Source organism: Candoia aspera, chromosome 5 (genome assembly GCF_035149785.1).
Source record: "Candoia aspera isolate rCanAsp1 chromosome 5, rCanAsp1.hap2, whole genome shotgun sequence".
NCBI classification, from domain to species: domain Eukaryota; kingdom Metazoa; phylum Chordata; class Lepidosauria; order Squamata; family Boidae; genus Candoia; species Candoia aspera.
In genome coordinates this window covers 1,601,304-1,622,782 of record NC_086157.1, presented here as the reverse complement: position 1 = coordinate 1,622,782, position 21,479 = coordinate 1,601,304, and the positions used below count along the sequence as shown (strand labels likewise).

General features: G+C 38.0%; 1 protein-coding gene across 5 annotated transcripts in view; it reads right to left on the bottom strand.

Annotated features, from left to right (window-relative positions):
- Positions 1-21,479, bottom strand: part of DACH1 (dachshund family transcription factor 1) — a 304,668-nt gene that overhangs the window by 165,813 nt on the left and 117,376 nt on the right. For all 5 annotated transcript variants that reach the window (XM_063304540.1, XM_063304541.1, XM_063304536.1 and 2 more), the window contains exon 2: positions 13,864-13,979. In XM_063304540.1, coding sequence (XP_063160610.1) covers positions 13,864-13,979 — 116 coding nt within the window. The remainder of the gene's footprint in view (positions 1-13,863; positions 13,980-21,479) is intronic.

Sequence of the window (21,479 nt, the reverse complement as noted above, 5' to 3'; positions counted from 1 at the left end):
AAAACACAAACACAAACACAAATCAAAACCATTAAAAGGTGCAGATCTGCACATAGCAAAGTATGGTGATAGCTTTAGATGCTAGAATTAAAGAGGTTTACTTAACAGTTTTCATATAGGTTTCTAAATTAGTATTTTTTCTAAGTAAAAGTCAGGGCTTTGTAAAACCCAGGAATTTTGTGCATGAAATGTGGGTTATTCAACCTCAAACCATCACAGAACCAGAGTTTATTTATACGCATGAATGAGATAAACCTACATGTAGTAGGTTGCACTGTGTGGCCTCACGATTCAGAGCATAAAATACAAAGCACATTTTGGGGAACATTTGGATAGGGAGGTCTTTCAGAAGGAAATATGAGAATTCGTGGAGCATGAAAACTTAATATGGATATGTATGAAAGCAATGTGTTTATCGACCTTTTCCCATCTCTGATAACAAATGAACCTTTAACATACTATTCACTTAAACCAAAACAAATCAATCGACTTCAAGTTCTGAAATCTCAAAAGTCACGCAGAAGTGATCTAAGCCCATTTCTGTGCAATTCCCCCCAAGTCAATAGATTGAATATTGTTATCCTGGCTTACGCAGAACAAACATGGAACTGTTTAAATCTTCAGCCCAATTCTTTTAAACAGTTAAACGTAGGTAAGTAGAAACAAATACTTCTTAACCTTTAACAGCAAACTACTTATATATTATAATACAGTGCATTACAAGTAGTCTTTGGGGCCATAATGCCTGTAGATATTAAGTTTGATAATAATACCTGTATTGATTTTAGACTGTTAAAGTAATGAAATTGGATTACACAAATCAATGCTTTGACTGTGTGGCTGAAACAAATATTGTCTGTTTTGTGCTCTGTGGAAACATCATCTTCAAAGGACACCAGAGGAGAACATTGGCTGCGTGCTCTTGAACTTCATAGATATCTCATCACGTAGAATTGTGGCTATGGCTGCCAAGTAGCTTTTCTTTAAAAAATCTGTTGGAACTAAACAGTAGAAATCATTTACTAAGATCCCAAACAAATATACTTCCATTTTCACACAGCTCCGAGAAAAACATGATACTTCTGTGTTTCTACAAATCATGGTCTCATCGGTGAACTTCCATACCTATGTATTGTTCTAAATATTAACAAAAATTGAAATGAAGTTGCCTCATATTGCCCTCAGATCTTTCATTAAGTAGTTCATACTGTATATGTACAAGTTCACTCACCAATGAACAATTTCAAAGGGTCAACCATTCACCAGTGCCATTTCAAAGGGTCAGTTTCTGGGTAATAAAATATTTTATAAATTAATGAAACACATCCTTTTTATACAAGTTAAACTAATTCATAGAGTTTAGTTAGCAATAAAGCAACAGCTGCAACTTCCACAAATTTACTTATAGGTGAGCCAAACCAGGATAGGATGATGTTGTAAATCTTGCAACTTTGCCACAAAGCAACAACTTCCTAATTATTCTAAAACTTTTATGATATTCAATGCATTATAAATAATGTGATGAATATAAGGGAAAGAATGGTCTCAAAGTTGCTGTGTAATCAAATTTCCCAGATACAACTCCCTTCAATAGAACTAACAGCCTGAACTGTGAAGCAAAATTTAATTTCCATGACGAAATCAATAAAATTTGAAAATTGGCTATTATTTTTTTTTCCAAGAAAGCAACAGGGTTACAATCATTTATCGGTGCTAAACTACGCAGCGTTCCAAATTTATCCACTGAAAATCCCAGATCAGATACGTTTCTCTACTGCCCCCAATTTTTCCACATCGGAACCCAAGTTCTAAGGATCAGAAGTAACTGTGCAACCACATTGCTATAGACTGAATACCCTCCCAAGACTGGTTTTCTTCCCCATGGGGTGGGGGGCAAAACTTCTACAGAAAAGGATGGCTGTGGGATTCAAGAGCAGGGAAAAGACATACTGTAAAATATAATTAAAAATTGTGGAGGCTGCCTATGACAAGAATAACCATAAAAAACAGATACAAACCAGCTGGCTGTTAACAACTTCAGAGTTATAAAAACCTTAAACCTGCTGTAAAGCACTCAATTCAATTTACATAAGGACAAAACTAGCACTTCTTTCAAATTCCTCTGCTGAAGCTTATTTTGACATGTTTTAAAGCAGCATAAAAGGCAATTGTGAAAGGAAGACATGCCACGTTTTACCTAAAAATTCATTTCCAACCTCCGACTGAGCTGGTATATTTTAATCCAAATGCTCAACAGGTGCTTGAAAAGTACCTTGCAGGCTACCCCTATCTTGATTGTATTGCGTTATTCCTTTGGTGGCCTTACTTCTGATGGAGCCCAGGGACAAAAAAAAAATACTCTCTACAGACAGAGTCTTCTTATATATGAAGAAAAGGGGGGAAAAGACTAGCTTTCAGATGGATTACCTTGGTTGCAAAATCCCTTCACTAAAATGCATTCCTTGGGAACCCAATGACGCAGGGAACATTTTACAGGACGGAGTTTGCTATGGGGAATTAAAATAAACAAAATGAAATGAAATCAATCTTACACTGAGTGAAGTTTTGATGTATAAATACTGTCAGCTTACATTTGCCTTGAGCAGAAAGTGCGTTTTGCCATTTGATAATTTGCTTGAATCACTTGGCTGCCTCGTGCCGGGCATTTGATGCTGATTTACGTTTCATTGAGTCACCTGCTTAGTGTTAAGCAGGGTCACAGCAACGGAGAAGGGGTGGGAGAGCTTCTGCAGACCCCCATTTGACATAAGATATGGGTGCAAATGCCCGGTCAACCCTTCTTTATTTTTATTTAACGTTCTCCACAGAATATTGCGTAAAACATTTATGTACCATGGAACCAATTTGATTTCTCGATGAAACACGGTAGGCCAACATGCATTAAGGTCTCAAAATGCAGAACGGATAAAGTATGGAACTATCTGTCCAAAGGCGTAATTGTTTACGGCCGGCTTCCAAATCTAATGGAACTGAAAAATGTTCATGTTTATGACACCAAAACACTGCATAAATTTAATAATAATTTGTTACAGTCTCTTATAATATAATTTGAAAAAGCAGATTTTCTCTGAGTTACGTAGAAGTCGTAGAACACGTTATATATCTCATATTCCACACAACCCATACATATACAAAATTTATTCACATTTTTATCAGGTGTGTATTTGTGTAAGACAGTTATATAAATGTACAGCATCTGCTATAATGGCTAAATAAAGTGCTGATCAACCAATATTTTAGCTTATAGAGTTTATTAATTATTAAGATTTCTGATTTTCCAACTGCGAGTGGCAACTACATTTCAGTATCCCCATTTGAAGTCTATTTGACATTGTTAAATTAAATAATTTACAATGCATGGTTACTCAGGAGTAAATCTGCCTCTACTCAGCCAACTACCTTCAATGCTGGTATACTGTACATTCAGTCTTTAAAGAATGGGAAAGCTATAACATGGTAGGAGATTTAGGAGTTTTAACAAGAAATGCTACATTTATTATTAAGCTATTGCTTTCTGTATTTTTCCTACAGGAGTTCAAGGCAGTGCACGTAGAAAATTCAGCAAAGTGAATGGAGCTGAAAGAGAGTCATCCAGCCAAGTCACTCCAAGGGCTTCTATGGATAACTTTGGTGTTTTTGTTCAGGACCAGCCATCATATCACATGTCCTTCATGTCCAACTGTAGGCCAGCCAAAGTTGCTTTTTCAAGTTGGGTGGCCGTATAAATCAAATCCATAAATAAAATACTCATAATTGATATTGATTAATGGAGAATGTATCAGAGACTGACTAGTTTTGCAACAACAGCAACAACCCCAACATTTTTTTTTATTTTATTAACTATATATGGACAGAATCAGGTGTTATAAATACAAGGGAAAAAAATAGATGCCTTCCTATAAAATGTTGAGCTTGCTTAGCATTTGCTAATACAAAAGTCCCTAGTCTCAGGGAGTTTTCAGTGTTTATCTGTTGGATCCAGACTCATTTACACTTAGAATAAATGTAAGTGAGATTTTAGTTACTCACATCATAGCAGTACAATTTTGATCTCTTCACACAGTGAGTCCTAAGGAGGTAGGTCAGAACTAACCTGGAAAGAGGCATGTTTCAACAGAATCTCATTCCATGTATCCTGGTAGAACTTTAAAATGGAGTTCCTTCCTTTTTTTCAAAGTTATTTTAAGGATAAAACACTACTGAACCCATGAAAGGCTTGACAATTAAGGCAAATTTTGGAGTTCAAAACCTTATATTGCCAAATAAATAAATAAATAAACAAGAGTAAGAAAGCAATGACATCGCTGCAAAGATCCATAAGATGGAATTAAAGCCATTTGGCAGCATTCCTGATAATGCATGATTTGCTGTCTTGCATTTTTATAGAGACAGTTAAATCTTTGGGGACCTACTGTACATGTTTACACACAGGGGAAAAAAATCATAGATGGGGCAGAACAAATTATTTAGAAAGTGGTTGTTAATATCTGAGCATCTGCCTGGATCTGTGTGGGAGTGACACTAGCAGCTGAAATTGACATATAAACAGAAATTCTAAAGTCAAAACTTGGTTTTCAGGATTTCCCTTTTGGATAGGAATCGCAACATCCAAAATCAAAATGTCAGTTTTTGCTTCCTAACTATCCAACATGGATGTTCAGTCTTATATTTGTGCCATTTATCTGCCTGCTTTTTGCTTTCTCAGTAAAAGCAAAAGCGAACTCTAAAACAGGGGAAAACACGGACAAACCCATCACTGTCACCAACAGGGAGTGAATGAGCATCAAAACTGAGACATTGTGAAATAGGAGAGAGGCATCAATGCGCTTGGAACATGTTTTAACTCCGAAGGGGCAAAATTTACAAGTCTACTGAAATATGCTCAGTGGCACGGAGGAGAGATTTTGATTCCTGAGGATCAACTAGAAAATGAAAAAGAGAAAACAGAAGCAGTAAAACACATCTTTCCCCTTTGGGGAAAGATGGACTGATCCATCTAGTGATTCCAGACACTAGAAACATTTCAGGTGGGTAAATTTATGTTTCCAATCAAAACATTTGCTTGATTCTGACCCAGCAGACGTTTTAGCTTCCACACTGTCAATATACACTAAGAAGAATCAAGTGAAATACTCCCAAACCTAACCTGTAACAGAAACAAACCCCAGATCTGCGTGGATGTCCTTGGAACAGAATTATAAAGCAATTTACAATCACAGGTACCAGGCAGCAAAACACACAATCAAAAAACGCCATCACAAATAAAGACCGTAATGTTTGTAATGTAAGCTGTATTAAAAGTTACCACAGGAACAACAAGCAAAAGGAAGAAACTGCTAAGAAATGTACAAAATGTTAACGTTTAGCAAAAAGAGACATGAGAAGGTACTTCTGGGAACAGAACCCAGATGAGATGAATCTATGTCAGTAAGTGAATAAATACAATTAAATCGTAACTTTGACAAGGGGTAGTATAGCAGAAATCAAACATGCAAGCAAACAAATGCAAGAGAAAACATGGTAAAGCTGAGAATGGACGGAAGTATTTCTTCTAACGTATTATGAGCTATGGACCCACCTCAAAGGCCCTCCGACACACAGCATTCATCCCACCTTCAGATTTTCAGAAAAGGCATCATTTTTGACCAAGTAATTCCTACTTGCGAGCCAGTTTGGTGTAGTGGTTAAGGCCCTGGGCTAGAAACCAGGAGAGCGTGAGTTCTAGTCATGCCTTGGGCACCAAGCCAGCTGGGTGACCTTGGGCCAGCCCCTCTCTCTCAGCCCTAGGAAGGAGGCAATGGCATACCACTTCTGAAAACTTGCCAAGAAAACTGCATGGACTAGTCCAGGCAGTTGCCAAGAGTCAACAATGGCTTGAAGGCGCGCATGCGCGCGCACACACACAAATCCTACTCAGGAATGGACAGATACAATATCAATAAATACTGTATACAGTATGAAGTCTTTAATATAGTCTTCTTCTGAAAAGATAGATTGACCATATTGAGATTTGGCCAGTGAATGTTCTCTGCCAAGAAGGATATAGTCAGGAGACCACAAGATCAGGCGCACTATCACTAGCATCTTTTACACATCCTCAGGCATTATAAACTGAAAATGATCTCACAAAACCAGACCAGATAGGACAATGGGGACATCAAAAGTTTCACCTCAGGCCAGGGTGGAGAAGAATAATTTTACTTCTCAAGTGCATTGCAAATGCATTGTAACATCTACAGTATTTGTGGGTTCCAAAACTCCTCTGACCAGGGTAGATTTTCAAAGCCACCAAGCCACAGAAGATAACTTTGTGGATGACTAAGTTGAAGATGCAGTACTGTTGGGTGGTATCACAATAATGAATTCTAATCCAAACACATTTGTCTTCTGGCTGAGAGTTCCACCAGCAGTGTGCCAGCCATCTTCTGATCTGCTTCATTGCCTCTGAGAATGACGGGGCCTTCTGGGGTCAACAGTGGTAGAGAGAGCACCTAAGGGCAGTTGTGTCAATAAAGTGTCTCAGTTTCTTAAGAATAACTGTATTTATATTTATTAATTAAAAATAGGAGAACATAAAAGGATTTCATAGCATAACCCAGAAATGTTGATACATTAGGAACTCCATCAGTCTTAAGACGTTATTTATTATTATAAATATTTCTAATCTAAATCATTACCTATTAACTTTAGAATATATTACAAATACCTTTTCATATCAGATGGCAAAACAGGAGGCAGTTCTTTGCCACAAAGGTGGGCGGTGCTTTTGGGGTGTGTGTGTGTAGGGTTGTTCATGTAAAGTATCAAGCCCAGCCATATCTCCAAAAAAACTACAGTTTAGATTGTCCTGTTTGAAGATGCCATCAATGGGTTGGTTTTCATGCCATCACAATATACCAAGTTAATTAAAGCATTCCTGTAAAGATAAAACTCCCAGCTTCTGTTTTTTGTTAGAACAAACCCTTTGGCTTTTATTTTCTTATTGTCTTCAGTGGATATTCCCAACAAAGCTAACTGGCAGTTCATTTTTATTTCCTGATGTGACTTTACTCATTTCTGTAACTACTGAACCTCAACGCTTCTAATTGTCAAGCACAAATTTTGTTTCCTCTTTCCTTTCTATGTTAAAATTAAGGGTTGAGTGGACTGTCACTTGGAAAGTCCGCCAGATTGCATAATTTATCCTGATGTTTCTTCCACTCTTGTGAACAGGGAGGATGACCATCAGTCCAAACTTCACCTGAATGTAGTATTACTGTACTAAAACTGTAAATATTTCAGAAGAGAAAGATGCTTCCAGTTGCTTTCTAGCTGTTACTTTCTAGCTGTGTAAAGAAGCAAATAAACCAGAAAATGAAAAGTACTTTAAAAAATTATTTCAAACTACGGTATATTCATAATCTTATATAGACCAAATTAAAGGGGAACAAAGTTCTTACTGACCAAAATTAGGAGATGTAAATAGGAAGGATAGTCAGAAACACAACAGCACTCAGTTAATTTTCCTTTATGTCTCCAATGACTTGGATTTATGCTGAGATTTGTTAACAAATCCTCAAGATTAGAAGGGTAAAACATTACAAGTGAGTTCTTTCAAATTTATGAGTTTTACATAACAAAACCTGTTTCAAACTTATGCTAATGCTAACTAAGTATAAATCTGGACTGGTGAACTTTGTAATGGTCAAAACGTCAGGGATGTGGATGTCAAAAAAGGATGCATTACTCTTCCGAACGATTGTATTCTTTTCAGGGAATGAATGGGGAAGCTTTATTTTACAGGAAAATGATGAGAGACCAGATTGCAGAGGACAAGCTCTAGAAATAAGGAAATATTTGTAGTACTAGAAAATTTTGAGGCCCAGCAGGACTTGAACGCTACAGTAAGAATCAAGGTGACCAACCTCCCTTTGATTTCAACTAACAATTCCACAGTCCCTTTCTATTGATAGCTGTGGCTGATCTGTCATCCCTCAAGAGTGGTGATCTTTCACTCTCCTTGCCTTTACAAAGCAGTGGGTGACATTTCTTTTAAGTATTTACTGCTTTGCCTTGTTTTTCTGTGATTTTTAAAATCTGGCTAGCTACTTTAAAGCCTTCCATCAAGCAGGAAGGCATGACATAAATGTAATCCATAAGATCAGCACATGCTGTCAACCTATCAAAAAAGGAAATTCATTTGTGAATCACAAATTGTGATTGTAATTGTGAAATTACTCAGCCATGTAATTTATTCAGGGCCAAACCCAACCTATCAATTGGGTTTTGTTTCAGAGGAAAAGGATGAGAGACCAGATTGCAGAGAACAAGCTGTAGAAATAAGGAAATATTTGTAATACAAGAAAAATTTGAGACCCAACAAGACTCGACTGCAATGCTAAGAATCAAGGTGACCACCCCCCTCCATCAGTGGGGAGGGGTTGGAAACAGAGACAAGCTTGGAAGGATGGAGTACAGGATGGAGGGAGGCTGCCCAGTGCAGAGAAAGTGGGGCACTTCTTGCTACCAATTAGATTACTGTCCATTATAGATGGAGAAGTTACATGGGGCTTTGCAATCTCTTCTCCATGGGGAGAAGAGAGGCACAGCTGTTCTTTTAGCTATTTGCCAGGCATCTGCCAGTTCAGACACATCCTCCCTTAAATGTTATGGCAACACATCTACTTATCTTCAAAAAGATTGGCTTGCAGAGCGTATATGAGGAAGAAATGGTCTCAGAGGAGCTGAGCCCTTAGGATGCCGCCCAAACTACTGATTTAGGTCTCCCTCCTGAAGGCAGCTCACACCAGGAATCCTTCAGAGACACAGCAGGACGCCTCCCCTATGAATGGATAATATGCAGTCGCTGCAGCCTTTAATTATTGAATTAATTTATTTCTTGAGGGCACCACACACACAATGAGAATTACTGGTCTGTTGTCCTGTGACACAGGGCACAGTTCACAACATTAGCACTCAACTAGGTTTTTCTGCACAATCACGGCTGCTGGAAACAGTTGTATAATCCTCCATTTGTTTCTGTGGGATGGGCAGCTGTGCAGAAAGGACTTTGCACCCAAAGAGAGCTTTTGCTAACCCTCCCCAGATACTGTCTTCTTCCCTGCCTTCCACTTGCTGGGGAAAAGAAGCCACAACTCTCCTCTCTTTCTACTCCTTTTACTTCCCTCGCCCGCCAACTAACACTTGAGTTCTCCAGGCTGTGGGCAACAAAATACGAAGCCCAAGTAATGCCAGAGATACTAGAAGGGATTGGCCATAATGCCTAAGGATTTTTGCTTTTTTAAACAAGCAAGGAGGTTAGACCTTCCATTCAACTTCCAGGGACTGGCAGGTGATCCAGATTAAGTACAGATGAACTAATCAATGACTGGGAGGGATTCTATAGGAAGGGATATTCCAGTCTCTCATGGAGCTTTATCCCAAGCCAACTCCAGATTTAAAGACAATTTCTTCCAGGAAGGGACACAATAAACTGAAGCTGGGAAAATTCATCCCAGAACTGATCTTTCTGGGAGACTGTAACCCACTCCAGAAAAGGATGGCCTACCACCTCCCTACAACTACATTTTGTCTAGATTAAGTTTCTGTCCATTTCTGTGCCACTTAGCCTATTTGGGTGTACAGCAGCATAGTAATACTAGTAAAAAATAAACAAACCAATAAATTAATTAATAAACCATCCCCCAGCCACTATCCACTGCAGTCCACTACAAATACTTGACATAGGTTGTGTGTGTGTGTGTGTGTGTGTGTGTGTGTGAGACAGAGAGAGAGAGAGAGAAGGAGAGACAGTTGTGGAGTCCTTGGTGCCTTCTGAGCTTGATTGTCTGCTTGCAAACGTTTTGTTACCCAACTAGGGAACATCATCAGTGTGAGGAAGTGTGGTGTTGGCTCCCTGTTTATATACAGTAGCTTGCCCTGGCAGTGTTCATGTGGTGTGGTTTTCTGCTTGGTAGTCCCTTTTCTGCTTGAAAACAATGATTAGGGCCCAAACAGACATTGAGTCACTTGCACACAATAGGTCGTCAAAATGGCTGGCCGAGAATAAACTGTCCTTTCAAATAGAAAAATACCTGACAATGGGTCTGACTCAATACCATAGAACAGCCCTTACTAGAGCAAGATTTGAGCAACTAGATTCTATGGTCAAATACGGACGATTTCGCCAAGTGCCTTACCTTGAGAGGACATGTGTTTGTTGAGTACCCGAAGTAGAAGACATTGCACATGTCCTATTTAACGGCCAACTATATGCCCCAGCAAGGGCTCAGTACCTTCAGACAGTAATTGACAGAACCACATACTGGGACCGCAATAACAGACTATGTTATTTCCTCCAGGGCACAAATACATATGTGGTCAATAGAACTGTTAAGTTTATAGTTAGGGCTGTCCAACTGAGAATGCAATTGATAGAACGCATTGGGGTGGCATGTAAAGGTGACGAATTTATTTAAACTCACATTGTCTCTGTATTTTATTACTCGTTTTATTATATCTTGCATTTTACCCTACTGTATTTTATCATATTTTATCTCACCATAGTATATTTTATCTAATTTTACTGTATTTTAGCTGTTTTATGGTATCATATTTTATATTTTATATCTTATAGTGGCTGATGCTCAACTTTCTGATATGGTCATTTGACTAATCAATAAAGTTATTCAATGATTAGGGTATTGTTTTCAAGCAAGAAAACTAAGAGAATTAGGGGGAGGCAGAACATTCTGAAGGGGAATGATGCTCACTCATCATCAGCAAGGTCATTACAAATCAACCGTTCAGGATGATTAGGGCACTGTTGTGTACCCGGGCTGCACATTGCTTTGGAGCACACACAGGCATCAGTGTGGCACCCATCGAGAACCCATTAAACCCAGGGCATCTTTCCTAAGATCACGGCACTCATGCACTCCAGTCCCATTTCTCCCTTCAACTTTCAAGATGTCGCACAGCCATATTGCACGGTCTCTCTTCAGCTGTGTATCAACAAAAGCCAGAAACATGTGTGGAAAGCAGATGAGAGAAAACAGGCTAAAGAGCTATGGCCAGAAGTGTTCCTTGAGATGAGGGTTCTCCCTGGAAATTTAATGCATGGCAATAGAGTCATTAGTGTTATGTACTCTCTGCCTTCAGTTTGTCTATTTCTAAAGAAAGCCTATTTTTACAAAGAATCATAAGCCTCTAGTAATCGCTCCTTGTCAAAGAACAGCCATAATAAAAACAGCCCTGAAGCTTCCCACCACTGGGGAAACAGAGCTGTGTAATTCTTACATTCCCATCAAAGGAAGGGACACTGGGATGTCTCTCTTCCACCAGAACTGCAAAATGTTACAGTAGAAGCAAGGTGGAAAATTACCATTTACACTGAGAATTACACAGATTCTTAAAGGCTGAGTTAGCACTAAGATCATTTCCCACAAGTGGGAAATATGTGTAAGTCCAAAGGAAGGCATATCATGTTGTTCATACAAGATCAGAGAAACCAGCCCAACATCGTTTGATTCTTCCAAGGTTGGGAGGTGATCTCTGGACGGCCACCTTGTTTCACATCATTAAGGAGGGTGATGGCTAAGACCAGATTCCAGATTCCTTTTCCAAATCCATTATCCTGCTCTCCTATATAGGGCAGTAATGCAAATAATGTTTTACTTCATTTCCCAGAAAAACAAGGAAAAACTATATGTGGGACAGTTAAGTGGACAAGAATTATCATTATTGCTTGCAATTATTACTTATTTGCCTAAGAGAGATGTGGAACGGAGAAGGCATCTAGGTATCTGGCATAAGGCAGGATATACAGTATATGTACTTTCGGAAATGCTTCTTCGTCTGTCTGTATCTTCTCTTTCCTCATGCATTCATTTCTATTTACAGTAAATCACATGCAATTTCCATCATTTTACTCATTTTCATTTTTTTTTAAAAAAAGACATGCTACATGTACAAAGCCAACAGCATGTAAACCGATAAGTTACTTGTACTTTTATACGAACTGGAGAATTTTCCAGCAATCCTCAAACTGCAGGTCAAGAGATTTAAACATGCATGCACACAAACACACACAGAAAGAGGGAGAGAGATTAAATGAACAGTAGGTCAAGTAAAGGAAAGAGAAAAAATAAGGTGGGCAAGCAGAGAGATAATATATATATATATATATATTTTCAAATATCCCCTGAATCTTAATGATCATTAGGCACGGAACTGCATCACAAAATTTTCAGTTGCCATATTTCTATCACGTCTTCAACTGTATCCTTAAATCCCATAATTCTATAGCTTTAGGTCAATACCCTGTATTCCCATTCTGCACATAACGGATTTGCTCCTTTTGAATTGTCTTGTTTATTTCTTTTTCTTTCTTTTTCAGTTTTCATTTACTTTATTTCACTGCTGGCAATAGTGGCAGTTTGCTTATTTTATCTTCACAGCCATTACAGAAGATTTCTACACGTTTATTAACTGAATAAGAACTTGGGTCTGTGTTTTCCTACTCCAAACGCCATTAACTTTCTTAATATCCTTAATATGCTCAAAATGAAAGTCCATGTTTATTTTTTAATAATATCCTATTATTATGGATTTTAGTTTTGCAGTTTGATTTGGTGTTTGTTTGTTTTTTCCCTGTGAACTAGCCTTTTCTTCTCTTTCCTGTGGACAAGCACTCTTTCCTCCGCCGGATTTTCACCAAAGACATCTCAGGGGAGTTGGCTAGGGTCTAGATGCTTCAAAGGGCACAAATTAAGGGTCCAAAGAAACTCATTTTTGGTGTATTTACTCATTCATTTACATGGATGGATTGTATGGCTCCTAATAAACCAGATGTACTGCTGTTTAAAATGCTTGCAAGAGGATGGCATCTAGAAGCTGACGGATGGATTAGAGCAGTTATGTCCAAAATGGCCTGGCTGATTTTAAACCAATTAACAAATACATATTATTGATATATTTATATTTAATATTTAGTAACTAATCTAATTTACTGAAGGCAGACTTCATTTCTGGAATTATTTTATTTATTTATTTTTATTATTATTATTATTATTATTATTATTATTATTATTATTATTATTAGGCTTTGGAGCCAATCAAGTGGCTGATATGCATGTGTTTGCTGCCGCCGTGGAGTATGTATTTTTTTTTTATGGTTTTTAATTCTGTAAGCTGCCTGGAGTCACTGTGTGTGAGTTGGGTGGCCTTATAAATTCGTTTAATAAATTTTAAAAAATTATGTAATATATATCATGGTGAGCAGCAACTGTATGTTTTGGGTACAAGGTACCGACAAAGGCACCTGATGAAGTCCTGTGGAGATTAAGGAAGATGACCTGGATGGGAGACATGCAGGAACCATCACCTAGGTGAAAGGGGCTGAAGCATTTTTTAAAATCCAGAACAAAGAGATAAGCAAACACCTCCCTAATTCACTGGAGTATCAGGAGGAGGAGGAGGTCCAGCACAATCAGACTTGCAAAGATCTGTTATTGTGGCCAATCTCAGTAAAAAGAGTTTTAGCCTTTCTGTGAAGCTGATTTCCTGGTCTGGTCTACCAAGTGGGGTAGACAAGTCCTCATTGGTAGCTGAAGACAAGAAGCCCTCAACAGCTTTCAAGAAAGTTATAAAGCCAGCTTTTCTGGTCAAGAATGCAACCTAACATGTCATACAAACAAGCCAAGAGACATCTTCATTTTGAAGAAGCCCCTGCATTGGAATACAAAATGGCGGATGAATTTAAACTCTGAAACTGGAGGCCTATGGTTTTCAGTAGGTCCCATTCTGATGCAGCCCAGGCCGCATGGGACGGAGGCTTCCCGGCCCACGTTTCGGAACTCCTACCTGTCGGCGGGATGATTCCAGGCGAGAGGAGACCAGGGACGGAATGTGGCATGATGTGAGAATTCTCTGGAGAGGTGACACTCTGAGTCCGTTTTGGAGGCCGCCCAGGTCTGGAGCTGCAACAGAAAGGGGGAAAAAAGTTTACAATTAAGCTGTTGTCTTACACATCATTTCAAAGTTGTTTCAATTGGTAACATGGACTGTAAATAAATTTGTTTCAAGGACGGTTGCTTTTGCAGTTAGATGTAATAGACTTCCATCACTAATTAGATTACATGCTGAATTCATTTTCTTCATTGAAGATCAGCCGCGCTTGATGCATAATTCATAGCCGGCACCTCGTTACCTGCTTCTTCATATTAATATCTATACACAGTTTGAATTGCCTCGTTTGCATATGCTAAAGTTCTGCACGGAGCCTTCAGCACGAAAATTATGCACTAACTTGTAATAATTATTGCAGTCAGCCTGCTATTGATTTATGAGACTTTTAAAAACCAAATATGTGTAGTACTTGTAATGAATGATATTTTAAGGTTCTTCAGGAAATTAAAAGGCAATGCCTGCCCAAGGAAATGTTCTGCGTGTCTGATTTAATACTACAGTTAGCTGGGAGGTGGAATGAGAGAGTGATTCAGACCCATAGCACATTTTTCGATGATATGTTTTATTACCTCGTACTACTACTCTGATATCTAGATGATAAATGACAATGCATATCTAATATGTGAAAAGGTCTCGCAATTTCTTTATTTTTTGTCATGTAAAAGATAAGTCAAGTTATCATTTAACCCTTATTCCGTGTGGTGAAAAATCTTGCTTTAAATAGGGTACATCAGTCAGAAGAAGGCTGATTGTCTATAAGCCGTTCTTGAGAGAGCACAGTGCTGGGGCTTTGCACCTGTTCCCCAAGGAGACCTTAAAGGGCTTGGAGGTCTGTGGTGCCTCCCTTCGGACCCAAGGCTCAGGCAGAAGAAGGGGAGAAGAAGTCTTCCGAAGGAGATTCTTCTACACCTCCTCCTTCATTCATGGAAACTTACATCCGCGCAGGCTACAAGAGATGGCCTCTTGAAACATGTGGTCATCCAGGGACATTGCTGGGCATTGTTTACTGCCAAGGAGGGGTTCATACAATAAATTCATGAAGGCAGCTAACATCCAGAATGGATGTTGGAATCATACAGCATCTCCATGTTCAAGAATAATAGGACTAAGTGGAATATTTATACAGTATATATTTCTGGATTGTGTTTAATGGCTGAATCACCATTCATTCATTCCTTCATGGATGGATGGATGGACGGATGGACAGACAGACAGTTCAAGGCAATCTTGAGAATGGGATTATTAATTTGGGAAGATCAACAATCTAGTGGCAGTTCTGATTTTTGCAGCCCAGATATGATTAACTTTATACTAACGAGAGAGGCACATAACAATTTAGGAATTCTCACTGGGTATTTGTGGGTGGAAGTGTATCCATTCTTTTTGTTGCATTCCTCTAGAGGTGAATTTCAAATAGTTTAGCTGTGTGTGACACAAGCATATTAGTATTAGAAGCATTTGAGTTATTTTATTTGGGAGTCCATTCTAGATGTAAAATATATGTAGCACAACGCTTGCATTCACTGTTAGCATTAGATCATCTCTGTGTTTTGAGACACCCACATTTTTTTAAGCTGCCACCCATCTTTAATAAACGAATAATGATCAAAGTACAGGGCATTTCCTTGCAGTTTAATGACTCAAGACCTTGGGCCATTAACCTTAACTGGTCATTAATTCCCAAGTTAATGACCTGAATTGAGGTCATTATTAATATAAAGCCAGAAGATTTTTGTTTGGATGAATCTGGATTTTTTTTCTTCTGCTTCTCACAAAGCAAAATAATTCATTTTCTAAAGTTTAAGGGGGTAAGCACATGAGAATGAAGTAATTCTAATATATTTTTAACCTGATAGTCAATAAATCCTTGATAATGTTCTGTATTATTCACAATTACACACACACACACACACACACACACACCAGGCTATATCTAAAAGAAGAATTTTTTTTATACCTAGTACTAGAGTGCTGGGTGAGAAAACTGAATCTATAATATTGGCTAACAAAAATCAATTATACAACAAAAATCTATGTAAGTCATGTGTGTGTGTCTGTGTCTGTGTGCATTTTAACCAAAACTATACAGTAAAATTATTTTGAATAACTGTTCTCTGGTAGATTTAAAGATCAAGAATAATATGTTCATGTAATAAGATAAAACTGAAGACAAATAAGAGTATCACCCTAATTTTGACTGCTTATGGTATCATCAATTATAAACCAATAAAAATTTCTATGGTATTTTGTGGGCTTGTGATCACATCCCAATTCCAACAAGATTACTACTGTTCATATGTTCAAAAACATTTCCTGTTTTACACAGTATCCAGGAGATAACATTTTCTCATTATGTGGAATAAAGAGTTTGTGCATCTCTTTCCTTCAGTACTAAACAGGCAACAAAATTTGTATCACAAGGATTGTTGCTTTTCCATTAGATGCAACAGATCTGCTGCAATCTACTTTTGATCTTGGTTCATCAAATACATATCTATAATCTACAGACTGATTCTGACTATCCTAAATCAGCTGCTCCCTTATTAAAGATTCTTAATGGCCTGTGCATAATACTTGCTACATATTTGTCCATAATAAAGAAAAAAATCTACTTGTTAGGTTTAAGATTAGATTTTGAAGAACAAGGACTATTTTTTAATTATTATTTTGTTTTCCGAAACACAAATATGTGAACTGACAGTCTTTACTTTCCCTACCTATCACCCTTCTGTCATACAGAGAACTGGTCCACTGGATTAAATGTGGGAGAAGAATTCCAGGAGACAGAGAGGTAATCATGTGATCCTTCCAGCCCTGATTTATGGAAAGGGATAGGCAGAAAAATTGGTGAGCAATGTATTGCCCTTGGTGGTAACATTAAGTTTTTCTGTTGTGGAAGCTAGAAGGAAGCAAGTAGAAAACTTCCAATAAATACATGGTTTTGAGGAACAGAGTGAGAAGGGATGAAGCCCAATAGCTAAATTAGATACGAGACCTGCCAAAGTTCACCAACCCGGGATGCAGTTGTCAGTGTTTCATTGACCCACTCATGCACACACCTCTGGCAATGGAGTATTGCAGAATGAGACCTGTTCTGGGTAACAGGAAGTGGCTATTCCTTTCGTCTTCATTACCATCTCCAGATGATTCATTCTCTTTCCTTCTTATTTTTGCAACTCTCTTTATGTTCTCTGTTCCCTCCCTAGTCTCCAACCCTCATTTCTCTTCCAATATATTTATAAACCCCTCTGATCTTTACAGCAGCTAGAAAGGACGAAAAGATGGCAGCATCGTTCTGGAGCCTTATGGAAGTCCTGCCAAGCGGAGTTATACTCAGGCCGATCCAGTACTTACTTGCTAAAAAACAAATTTGTTATGCTCATCTTCATTTTGTTTGTCTTTCTGTTCCTAACAGAAGAAGAAGAACAACAACAAAAAATCTGTAGCCAGAATACTTTCTCAGGCTGCAACTCTGAAGATAACTAGTTATTTATGTCAAGAGACACACAAGTATCATAGTTTTTGATAATTCAGTTTATAAATAGGATATTCTATTTTAAACAAAACATGTCATGTACATACCTAAGCCCTTCAAATAGTTTCCATATTATATTGCTAAATAAAAGTCAGTTGTGTTTGTTTAATAAGTAACTTAGAACGCTTAACAGTTATTTTGCTTGCATCTTGCAGAGTTGAAAACCTATTTTTATATTAGTTGAGCAAATAAAAAAAAAGAGTTTAAAATCCTTAAACGTTACCATCACACCCTGAATAAACAAATGCTTCTGTGTTTTTATTTCATGAAACTCTGTGGATATTGCTTTGTTTCTCCATAAATTTCTGTAATAAATGCCGAGCAGCTTTCACCTCTGAAGCTGCGGGTGGGCTTGCAATGCAGACCACATCATTCAGGGACAGGAGACCTCTCAGGCTTCAGGGCCTTGGAGCCTGATGCAAACTTAATTCTGCCTCCTCTTTAGCCACTGGTACATCAAGTCCTCTTCTGTATCAATTCTTTATCATTGATAAGAGAAATGATGGGAAGAATCTGCTTCAGCTCCTAATCTTGGTAACACTTTGGCTACTGAAATTTCAAGACCTGGTTCTTCTCACTTTTCAAAAAGTTTATAAAACACATTTTATCTTGTATAAAATGGGGACTAGTATATTCATTTTTTTTTATTATGCCCGTAAGACCAACACTGAACAGTGCTTATTTACTAAGAATTAACCTGCTTTAGTTATCTGATTGGTTTTTAAATATTATTGCATTTAATTGTTAATTTTTGTTTTTAATTATTGTTATCTTGTTTTATTGTTTTATAGATATTTTATTGTTTTAACTATTGTTATATTGTTGTTTTATTGTTTTTATTTTTTATAGTTTATGTATTATTTATATATGCATGTTTATATACACATATTTATATACATATACATTAGCCATGTTGATCAAGATCTAAACATCTAAGTAGTGTTCCTGAAATGTCTCACATACATGCATGGCCAACACATTTTTTTTTCTCATGATAAGCAGTGTGAAAATATTTCACAAATGAATAAAACATACACTCACATCATACTGATTTACACCTTCAATTATTTCATGTGATAATAATACTGTGATTGGTTGACAGCCATGGCATGAAGCCCAAGTAACTCTACCAATGAAATCTTGCATGTTCTCCCTGTATATGATTTAAATTAAATTAGTTTCCATATCCCAAAACCTTCTTCTCAGGCTGTTAACATCATGTTAGAAAAGTCTGTACTGTTCACATGTCCTCTTTCTTGTTGCTTTACTAAAACAAAAACAAAAACACACACACTAAGGTCTCTTCCGTACAATCCTCTAACCATTGCTTGAAGATGCCCAGCTACATGTCCTCATGACAGTCTTCGTCTCATTTTTGGCCTACTATGGAGGCCTTCTAAATTCACCCTCCGCGGTCCAACTTTTAAAACAGTGCTTTCCGTCTTCTCCCAACACAAGTTGTGATACACAAACATCTACCATGACTGATTCACTCAGCCTTGGTGACAATAGAAGCCATGTTGGCTTGGGCCACAGACTCATCTGCTTGTGTAGTGCCCAACCTACACTTTGCAAAGACCCACTCAGGGATTAAACCAGTGTACTAGTCTTGTAGAAGACCACTAAACCCTTTACTCAACATGTGTCCGGGGATCTTTAAGAAAAACCGGCAGATCTGTCTGTCAGCCAGTCTAAACTGGAAAAGAGATATATTGTTGGTTGTCTCCCAAATGAGCACATTAAACATTTCCTGCTGCTTCTGAAAAATAACTTGTTTCTGCTGCTTCTGCCAACAAAGGGTTTTGAATGGCTGTGCTTTCCTGCAATACTGAATCTGACAAAAGAGCTAGGCCTTCTAAGGCATTTTGCCAAATGCCCATTTAAAACAGTAATTAGACTTTATTAAGAACAAACAACAGCAAATAGGTTTCTATCCCTTTCTAGCAGCTTCAACATGGCCATAAATTTGGCAGCAAAAATCTCGACAACCACTGGGGGCAGTAAAGGATTATACAGTAGCCGCTTTTGCTGACATCTAGTGGTTGCGTGGATTTCTGAAGTCCAGGTTTGGTGGCCATAAAGAAATGCCACCTTCTGGACAAGTTTCTACAGGACCACCTGAATCCTAAATAAGAAAGACAAAGCTGTGGTTGCCCTATTTACCAATCGCATCTTCAGAATGTAAGGCTTTAACTAACAGGGCGGTTTGGACACTTCAGTCCTATTGTGTGAAAAATTCACTGGCTGAGACATCTTTCGGTCATATTCCCAGTGCACCTCTTGATAAAATGGAAACAGCAGTTTGCCTACTGTAGAATAAACTGGCCAGAATGACCGGATAGTGCCACTTCAGCATAAACAACTGTCTTCTACCTCTTGCTCTACTGATACAAAAAATGTGAGCTGTTTGAGTACTACTTTTAACAGCAAATGTTCACTGCCTTTTCCACGCAAGCTCTTAATCATGAAACCATTCATCATTTGGGAACAGAAAGGTTCTAAAATCTTTCCTTTGTTATTCTCTAAATCCAAAAATACGACAGCCTAATTGTTAAATGATGGGACTCTGAAGTCATATCCTTCGTATGTTACCCTGGACCTGCTGCTCTGGCAAGAAGGATCTCAAGGTGAGTTGGTCAAAGGAACCAAATAAAATAATGTTCTAATTGTGTAGCCCAACTAGCAAAGGAGGACAAAGTTTCGTTGTTGCTGCTGCTGCTGTTTTTTCTGCGCTTCCTACCAGAAACTCTTTAAAGGGGTGAAGTCTGCCCAGATTACAGTCACTGCCCTTTGTACCACGTTGTGAGTGACAGTGTGCAGTTACAGAATTTGCAACCAACCATATGGATTTCACTTTAATCTTTAGGCGACAGGCAAGAGTTATTAACTGACTGCAATTTGAAACCATACATTTAAGATATATAGTTTTAATAAAGCTTTACTTTGCTAAAACTATTGTGGAGTTGTAGCTCCTACAGAATGTGATAAATTAAAAGAAAAAGAAATACATTTCATGGAACGGATTCCTACTCCTTTGGTAAAGTAAGACTTTCTAAACAAGGTTTCCATTACTATGGTGCCTATGAAAGCTTTTCCCCCCTGTTCACCTAGCAATAATTTAAATGCTAACAGTTTAACAGATCAAATTAAACAAATATAAACAGTTTGTGTAATGACATCAGCAGTCAACAGGGAACATCTGTGCTTTTAACAGTGTTCAGAAAATATCCTTTTGTTTACACTAAAGATAATTATAAAGTTTATATTTCGGTGTTCAGTTTAGGAGTATGGCTAGGGGAAAAAAAAGGCCAGATTACCTTGGGGTCCAAAATAGCAACATCTTTCAAATGCAGGGAATGTCTCCCCCCCCCCCACCCCACAGTTTTTTGGTAACCATGTTTAAATAATAGAAATGAACTTTCCCTGAACTTCTCTCCTTTAATGACTGTGGTCCACGTTGACCCTCTGCTACAAGGGGAACTTGATACTATCACACTTTCTGCTGCTAAAGCAATCAAATGCAATACAATTATACATACTCCATTGTGGCACTAATTTCAGGATCTCATAAAACTGGTGCAAAGCAAAAGCCCTATTGGCCGACTAGCTTCTATTGTTCAAAAGGAGGACATTACGGAAAAGCCTTATTTGACAATACTAATGTGTTTGGCTAATTGTAACACTGCAACAACATAGAATTGCAAGGCAGGTTTCCTCCCCACCTCTAAAACCCCAAAGATTATTGGATGAATCATGAACAACCAAGTGGCTCCAGGCTGTCTAGCCTCCCGAAGCTTCCACGGAGGGAGGCATATAATTAAATTATCCAGCCTTTCTTCTGAATACTTGAAAGAAACAGGGTAGAGTGGTCATGTTTAAAAAGTCAATATTGACCCCCACATTGATCTTCCAATACAGTAATGGTAACTTATTCCTCAACAGTCACCTTAAAGACTACATGAAAATATCTATCTAT